Source organism: Camelina sativa, chromosome 17 (genome assembly GCF_030686135.1).
Source record: "Camelina sativa cultivar CO46 ecotype springtype chromosome 17, ASM3068613v1".
In the NCBI taxonomy this organism is placed as follows: Eukaryota; Viridiplantae; Streptophyta; class Magnoliopsida; order Brassicales; family Brassicaceae; genus Camelina; species Camelina sativa.
The window spans coordinates 14,753,000-14,761,468 of record NC_141896.1 but is presented as its reverse complement, the minus strand read 5'-3'; the positions used below and the strand labels follow the sequence as shown (position 1 = coordinate 14,761,468).

The 8,469-nt window shown below is 36.2% G+C and overlaps 2 protein-coding genes and 1 long non-coding RNA gene across 3 annotated transcripts; 2 read left to right on the top strand and 1 right to left on the bottom strand.

Annotated features, from left to right (window-relative positions):
* The first annotated feature begins 3 nt into the window (after positions 1-3).
* LOC147923745 (uncharacterized) lies at positions 4-1,628 on the top strand. Its single transcript, XR_015586146.1, has 4 exons — positions 4-728; positions 888-1,031; positions 1,168-1,303; positions 1,382-1,628. It is a non-coding gene; the product is annotated as an uncharacterized LOC147923745 (long non-coding RNA).
* An 887-nt stretch (positions 1,629-2,515) lies between these two features.
* On the top strand, positions 2,516-3,918 carry LOC147923744 (small ribosomal subunit protein uS13z/uS13y/uS13x-like). Its single transcript, XM_087495948.1, has 4 exons — positions 2,516-2,730; positions 2,965-3,125; positions 3,318-3,506; positions 3,608-3,918. The coding sequence occupies exons 1-4, from the start codon at positions 2,728-2,730 to the stop codon at positions 3,711-3,713; spliced, it is 459 nt and encodes a 152-aa protein (XP_087352074.1). The 5' UTR covers positions 2,516-2,727; the 3' UTR covers positions 3,714-3,918.
* A 1,924-nt stretch (positions 3,919-5,842) lies between these two features.
* Positions 5,843-7,487, bottom strand: LOC147923743 (UDP-rhamnose/UDP-galactose transporter 6-like). Its single transcript, XM_087497024.1, has 4 exons — positions 7,260-7,487; positions 6,963-7,163; positions 6,704-6,865; positions 5,843-6,391 (listed from the first exon to the last, which is right to left on the bottom strand). Exons 1-4 carry the CDS (start codon positions 7,401-7,403, stop codon positions 6,053-6,055), a joined length of 846 nt encoding a protein of 281 aa, XP_087353150.1. The 5' UTR covers positions 7,404-7,487; the 3' UTR covers positions 5,843-6,052.
* Between the last annotated feature and the right edge of the window lie 982 nt (positions 7,488-8,469).

The window sequence follows — 8,469 nt, the reverse complement described above, 5'->3', positions numbered from 1 at the left end:
CTTAGATCATAAAAACTGATCTTATTTGAGAACTGTTTTTTGTGTTGTTCTTATGCGACGTGACATTGTCTCATTGAAAACAATTTTTGCAACGGAGAAAACTTTTCATTCCTCATTTTGTTCGATATCGTGACAAACTCCTTGTGAATTTGGAAGAAATTTGTCCCAAAATTCAGTTGCAAATGGAGGAGAATGATTTAACTTTTGGTGACCTCCGACTGTTCGAACCGTTACTCATCACCTCCACCGACAGCGGATCTCAACGGCGACTCTGGTTCAGGTAATTGTGACTCGTCTCCTTCCGATGGCGAATTGATTTTTTTCTAGGTTATCGTTGAATGAGGAGGTTTACGCTACGGTTTCTGGGTTATCGTTGAATTGATCCACCGACGGCGGATCTCAACGATTCGTTGTCTCCGGAGGATGCGGCTAAGGAAGAAGAGGTTTACGCTACGGTTGTTAAGTTGGAGGAAGTTCACGAGGGATACGAGAAGCTCTTGAGGGATTTGGAGGAGGAGCTTTGTAGGGTTTATGGTTTGGCTGTTGATGAGTCGTTGAACGGTGGGGATGAAGTGAATGAGGAGGTTTTAGCTGTGATTAAGGGAGCTGAAGATGGTGGAGTCGTTGAAAGGATTGATCTTTCTGATCGTCAGCTTAAGCTTATTCCTGATGCTTTAGGGAAGATCGTTGGTTTGGTTTCCTTGGATCTCTCTCGCAATGATCTCAAGGTATTGTCCCCCGAGACTTTGATTCGTTTCTACATGAATCTTGGTGTGTTTAGTTTTGAAAAATTTGGTCTATGCGACTTCCATTGAGATGGGCAAAGTACTTGGTTGGTATATGCGCTTTAAAGGGAATGACCACAAGCCTGCTTGTTGGATCTCTAGGTCAAGCTCGGTACACCACTCAGATTGCTCGGTCTCATATGATTCCTCCATGGTTTGCTTTGGTTCATCCTAAACAGGAACCCCTATCAATGCTTCTTCCAACAAGCAGAGATCTTAGCAGAATTCGACAACCTAGAAAGTCAGGTATGTTACATAATGGGTTCGCTTGTTTCTCAGATACAAAATTTTCCTGCATTAGGACCACATATATTGTGCCTATTGACATCTACTTTGTTACTTCCTGAATAGAGTTAAATTGTAATGTTTGTTTTGTTTAAAGCTCGTTGATGAAGATATGCCTGAAGTGCCTAAGACATAGCTCGTTCCTGAAGAACCTGATAAATTGGATCTCCCTGATGTGCCAACAAAAGCATCGATCGCTTCCAATGCAGAAAGCACTCCAACAAAGAGAAAAGGTTTTTGTAATGTTTGTACAAGTAATAATTGCTTCACACAAAGAATCTTAAACTCAGACATGCTTTCTGTGGTTGCAGTTCTTGAAGAACCTTTGGAAGCTTGATTTAGAAGTGAAGAATCTGATCGACTACTACATATCCATGGGTTTATATAAATCATTCTTTGGAAACTTTTGCTTCTGGGCTAATGAAAGCTCCTTTGTGTATTCTCTTCTTACTTCTGCAGCTTGTAAAGTATTGGTTGAACTCTGAAATGTTTTGGTTGTTTATGAACTCATCTCAGAGTCTTTGACCTGAACATATGAAAATTTGAATGACGTTAACACTTAGTGGGATCATAGAATTTTGTTTTTCTTCTGAGTTCAATCAAAGCTACAAATTCTTCTACAATAGGATGTCACTTTTGTTATCAAATTTTCAAAACCCAAAAATATAAAATTCGAAATTGAATTTGAATCAAACCTTATGAATTTAAATATTATATTATTAAATCTTATGATCTTAAACATGTTCTCCCTATAACTAACTTTTCAGCAAAAGTTCTTAACAACTGATCTTAGATTATTTTCCTAATATATTTAATCTAAGAACACAAAAAAAAGTTATCCCTTTAAAGATGTCTTTAGTGACATGTTGAATCACTATTGGTTATTTTAAAGCTTAGGTGGACAGCCTTAGAAGCTTATAGCTCCTACTTTTATTTAGTATAATTTTTTCATACAATATTTTCTACTTATAATACATACAAATTAAGTAGAATTGTCTCGATTCGTTATGACTTTTCATTTTATAATTTTTAATTAGAGTTGAGTCTTTTTACTATATTATTTTTAGTATAAGTTTTATTTTAATAGTTGTGTTTTTTAAACTCACAGTTATATATATATATATCTAATATTTATGAAGTTTTAGCCCTACTTATTATTTTTTTCGTTTGAAATAATTTTTACTTTTATTATTTACCATATATTTTCAAATATTTTAATAATATACTTGTTTTGAAATACTATTCTCCACAATATCGCGGGGTATCTGAGTTATAGTTTTTATAATTATAAATTATTAATTACCTTTATTTGGGTAATTTTTTGTTTAACCACTATCACACTCACTCATCAACCGGTATAAATCTCTCCCAACCCCGTCGGTTTGGATCGGTTATCTGTTGTAAGACCCGTCGGTTTTATATCCAAGTACTATTTTTGAAAAGGCCTGCCGAAATATTGAAGTTTCAATGGTCGTTTAAGGGTATAATGGTCTTTCAACATTCAGTATTTTCGATAAGCCAAAAAAAAAGAGCTATATAAACCGGAAAAAAAAACCCTAGCTTTGGCTGTTGAATCTATATACACTGAAGAGAGAAAGCTTGAAGACGGCGATAGAGCTTCATCTTTTCTCAGGCACCCTCTTCTCTTCAAATCAAAATGGTAATGATGTTTTACGCTTCCCGATTCTCTCGTATTATTATCTTCCCCAAAAACTATTGGCTCTCAGATTCGTTACTTTTGATTTCCTGATTCCTATCGATTTTAGATTTACACTCAAGTGTAGAAGTAGGATTTGTATTAATTTCATGATTCGAAGAACCAAATCGATCTTTTATTGGAGATATTGTAAATTTGTTCTGATGGGTTTGTGATTTTTGTTTACTGTGTGTGAAGTCTCTGGTTGCAAATGAGGAGTTCCAGCACATTCTGCGTGTGCTCAACACTAACGTTGATGGAAAGCAGAAGATTATGTTTGCACTTACCTCTATCAAGGGTATTGGAAGGAGATTGGCCAACATTGTCTGCAAGAAAGCCGATGTCGACATGAACAAGAGGTAGTCACTGAATTGAAATTAGCACTTCTTTTTCCATAGACCAGATTAGTTTTATGTGGAACTATGATAATAACTGTAGAATAGAATAGCTAGTGTTTTTGAGATTATATTTGAGTATTCTTGTGTATCCCTATTTTGCAATTCGTGTTTTATGAGTGGATTGTTGTCTAATTTTTGATATCAACTCGTCAGGGCTGGTGAGTTATCTGCAGCTGAGATTGACAACCTCATGAACATTGTTGCAAACCCAAGACAGTTCAAGATTCCAGACTGGTTCTTGAACAGACAGAAAGACTACAAGGATGGCAAGTACTCTCAAGTTGTCTCCAACGCCCTTGACATGAAGCTCAGGGATGATCTTGAACGTCTCAAGAAAATCAGGTAAAACTCAATACTGATCCCATTCATTGTATACGTGAGACCATTTGCTTCTTTGATTTTATCTAAATTGGTGGGTTTCATGTTTTCTTCACAATGAGCAGAAACCACCGTGGTCTGAGACATTACTGGGGTCTCCGTGTCCGTGGGCAACACACCAAGACAACTGGTCGCAGAGGAAAGACTGTTGGTGTGTCTAAGAAGCGTTAAGCCAATGTTGCTAGCTGCAGCTGGATTGGATCTTTGATAAAGACTGGTTTTAAGTTTTGTTATTCGTACAATTTTGCACGACTCAATATTGGGTCTTTTATAAGAGATCTTCACTACTATTTTATTACTATTTTGTTCCTGGATCTTTATGCCACTTCTCTAGTTACATGATGTTGGCCTATTTAAATGTTTTCTTTAGCAAAAATTTGATTTATCGCATTATTAAAAAAATTCAAGTATTACTGTGGAACATGGGAGTACTTGGATGGTTCTATCAGCCAAAACAAATGGATATTACTGTCGCGGTACTAAAGCGTATAACCTAGGCCAGGGCACTAATACCCGTACTCGATCCGTTACTCGGCTCGTACCCGTCCAAAAAAAAGGTACCCATAGCTTTAGGGTCAAGTAAAGGGTATTATATTTATATTACCCGTGAGTAAGGGACGAGTATAGGGTATTAGTTTAGTTTTCAATATCCGTCCCGTTACTCGGCCCTTTACCCGTTTTGCTACCCGACCCGTAAATACCCGTTAATATTTTGTATTATTATTATTATTTATTATTAATTTATAGAGTTAGAGTTAAAACCTAAGTTCAACTTAGCCTAACTGAATTAATATATTATTTTTATTTTCAAAATTCGTAATTTTATAATTTTAGAATTATATATTGCATAAATTTATGAATTTTTCATTTTTTGGATTTCAAAAAATAAAATTATTATTGCGATTATTAACATTTTTTATCGGGTACTCGTTTTCCGGGTAATAATAAAGGGTCGGGACGAGTAAAGGGTCAACTATTTTTTACCGGGTAGCCGTTATTTAAGAGTCGAGTATGAGTAAATTTTTTCTATTATCCGTTAGGATCGGGACGAGTAAAGGGTCGGAGAAAATTCAATGGTACCCGTCCCGTGCCCAGCACTAACTAGAATAACGCATAGCAATGCAGTATATACCTTTTTTTTTATTCCTTCGTGCTTCTACTTTTGCAATTTTTCTAAAAAAGATCTCACACTTCTCTAACATTATATTATTCAATTAGCTAAACTGCTAAAGATAATAAACATATGCGTAGCAATGCAATATTCATGTTTATTGATGTCGTCATGACCTCGATTAGTAGGCTTGGGCATTAATACCCGTTACCCATATTCGACCCGTTACTCGGCTCGTATTCGTCCTAAAAAAAAGGGTATCCGCAGCTTTAGGGTCGAGTAAAGGGTATTATATTTATATTACCCGTGAGTAAGGGACGAGTATAGGGTATTAGTTTAGTTTTCAATACTCGTCCCGTTACTCGGCCCTTTACCCGTTTTGCTATCCGACCCGTAAATACCCGTTAATATTTTGTATTATTATTATTATTATTTATTATTAATTTATAGAGTTAGAGTTAAAACCTAAGTTCAACTTAGCCTAACTGAATTAATATATTATTTTTATTTTCAAAATTCGTAATTTTATAATTTTGGAACTATATATTGCATAAATTTATGAATTTTTCATTTTTTGGATTTCAAAAGATAAAATTATTATTGCGATTATTAACATTTTTTTATCGGGTATTTATTTTCCGAGTAATAATAAAGGGTCGGGACGAGTAAAGGGTCAACTATTTTTTACTGGGTACCCGTTTCTCCGGGTACCCGTTATTTAAGGGTCGAATATGAGTAAATTTTTTCTGTTACCCGTTAGGGTCGGGACGAGTAAAGGGTCGGAGAAAATTCAAGGGTACCCGTCCCGTGCCCAGCACTAGTATAACCTTGGAACAAAAGAGTCTGAAGAGATCGAATGCTACTAGATAATCCCTGTTATCACATCTATTAGTGTTAGAACTAGCAATCCTTCCTGGTCTGGTAGCTTAAATTTTCTCAACATCCTCCCTTTCTTGGATCAAGTTTTGGTTTCATTCTCTTGCATTTTCAACTAGCAACTCTGAAACCTCTATATCTACATGCTGATATTCAGACAGATGAAATGTTTTTTTTCAGGACAATAATCTGAGGGTTTAGGTGGTTTGTCTGATAAGGATCAAAACAGAAAGAGTATTCTCCATTGTCCACCAATTTGGCACACATCAGAGCCTGCAGCATGTATGATTATCGGCAATAAAAACCCCAAAAAAATAAAATGAATGTCTAATTGCAATATGGAAAGCTGTGAGTTGATGTAACTTGATTCCCCAAAAAAGCATTACAAAAATCCCAATCGTCTCTGTATGAAAAAAAAATCGCCTTTTTCGCACCCAACCAAAATTAACACAAGAATGATAAATTAAGCTAAAAAGAACAACTCAAAACAGAGACGTAACTATGTGGTGTTCCTGATAATTTACTACTTACTACTAGGCTTGTCTTCGTTGTCGTCAGAATCCGAAGCAGCTCCATGTTTCTGTTGACGGGTCGTTGGAAGAGAATAGCTTCGTCGCTCTTTGCCTCCTGGCTTCGAGGAGGCATTACCGTACCAGATCATACCAAGTACTGCAATTATCATTCCGACAACCACGTGCAAGTTTAGACCTTCTCTACCAAAGAAGAAGAAGCCCATTATCAACACCAGGATCGTCTTCATGTGTCCCAGAACTTGGAATGATACCGCCGTGAATCTTCCGATGCAGATGAACTGGCTTAGGTTGGTTCCTATCGCTATTGTGCACGACAGGGTTATAAATAGCTGCAAAATTCAAGAACGTGAATGGGTTTATACACAGTTTGGCCTTAAGCATAGAGAAACAGTTTGTTAGTTAACTAAGAAGCAGGCATTATAACAAGCTAGATTCGTATAGATCTGCTCGACTCTGCATGCTGACTCTAAACAAGGTTGGTACCAAACAACGAAAACACAAGAATACTATCCCATTCAAACTGCACAAAATTTATAAGGTAGTGACATGGTGATGTGATTTTGCTCTTGTGAGAAGAGGAAAGTTAAATCTAATTCCAATGAGACTAAGGGATGAAACTTTTTGAGGATTTTGGTGCTTACCACGGAAACCAAGTTGTAATCGTACATGTCTACTCTTTTTTCTGTCAGCCAATAATCAAGAAACGGGCCAACTACCAGCAATGTTGCGGCTTGGGCTGGAGCGGTATGTCCCAATAGGTTGAATGAGTTAAGCGAGTACTTACGCTGAAGGTAATGTACATACTGCATCATTTAAAAACCACACTAATATTTAGTTTTGTTCAAAACAAAGAAACGATATGTTACTTCATAAGAGCACGGATGCCTTAAGAACACTTACGTATTGTTGCAGAGCAGTACTCCACACGGCAACGACAGCGGCTACAAAGCCTTTAGTGTTTACACTGACATCAGTAACAGTGCAAACACCAACACCAACAAGAACCAGTCCTATGCTAAGCTTTGTGTCTCTGGAGTAACGAATCTTATCGAATACCATTTCCAACAAGCAGGACACAGGAATCATACTGAGCTTAGCAATCTGACACACACAAAAAAAACAGAACACAACGAAATAAAGATTAGATGATTTTCTTTGCGCAATTGCATAGATACAAGCTAAGATAGTATTAATCACCTGATAAAAACCGACAGAGTTCCACATAAGACTGACATTCATTCCAACAATCGAGAAATTTGCAAACAGAATAAATCTCAAAAGCTCCGTAAACGGGAGATGAGAAGGCTGAATGTAACCAAGACATCTTAAAACAATCGTCATCAGAGTTGTTGTAGCGAAATGTAAACCAGTTAAGGTTGTAGCTGCAACGAGTTTTGCAACACAATAAGAATAGCCTCAGGTTTTAAAGAACAGGCATAAGAGCAAAAGAGACCTTAGGGTTTAGTTTTGAATATAAAAAGTTTACGTTAATTTTATGATATTTTTGGAAAAAATTAATGTTAGTAATATTTTTTAAAAGTAAAAACTAAAAATGGTGTTTTTGGAAAAAATCTTATTTTAACGATATTTAGAAAAATTGCTCTCTTAAAATTTACAAATTAATTTTTAATAACAAATTCTGGGCATCCCCCTTTTACACTTTCACTTATGAGCTTTGTTTTCTCCATCACAAAGCAAACCAACACAAACAAAAGCCCACCAGTTAATCAAATCTCTCTCGCCGCTACTCTCTCTGCTCTGCCGCCGGTTTTCACTCCGGTACGTCTCTCAGATCCGTCCGGTGAATCTTGGCCCTTTGATTTCCCAATCTCACAAATATTTTATTTTCTTTCTAAATCTGAAGGTGAAAACCACACTAGAGTAGGAAGTGTTTTAGATTCCTAGTTCTTTTTTTTTTTTTTAATGTCTTCCCCATCGCTTCAACAACTTACTGAACTGAAACCATTATGGTGAACTCCTTTCGTAGATTTCGTTTCTGATTTCAGACTCAAGCCTCTTCTTTTTTACTGTTTTGCCGTATTTAGTGGAATCAGAGAGTTTTTTTTTTTTTTTTTTTTTTTTTTTTCATATTGTAAAAAAGCCTTCTTTGTTGTCATCCTAATGATTTTGATTCTGGACTTTGGTTTTAGGGATTTGGAGTTTGTGTTCCGGAAAAAGAAAAAAGAACTGTTGTTGGAATGATGTGCAAATGAGACATTATTGGAAATGTTATTTGCAGCAGAAGGAGGAGGATTCTTCTCTTCATCAGCTTCTGGGTATAGCAATGGTTTAGCTCTTCTTCTATTAGGTCAGAAGAACGAACAAAAACCTGTCAAGGTGTCATCATCACAATGGAACCATTATCATTTGGTAGTTGAAGAATCTAATACCGGGTTTCGGTTAGATT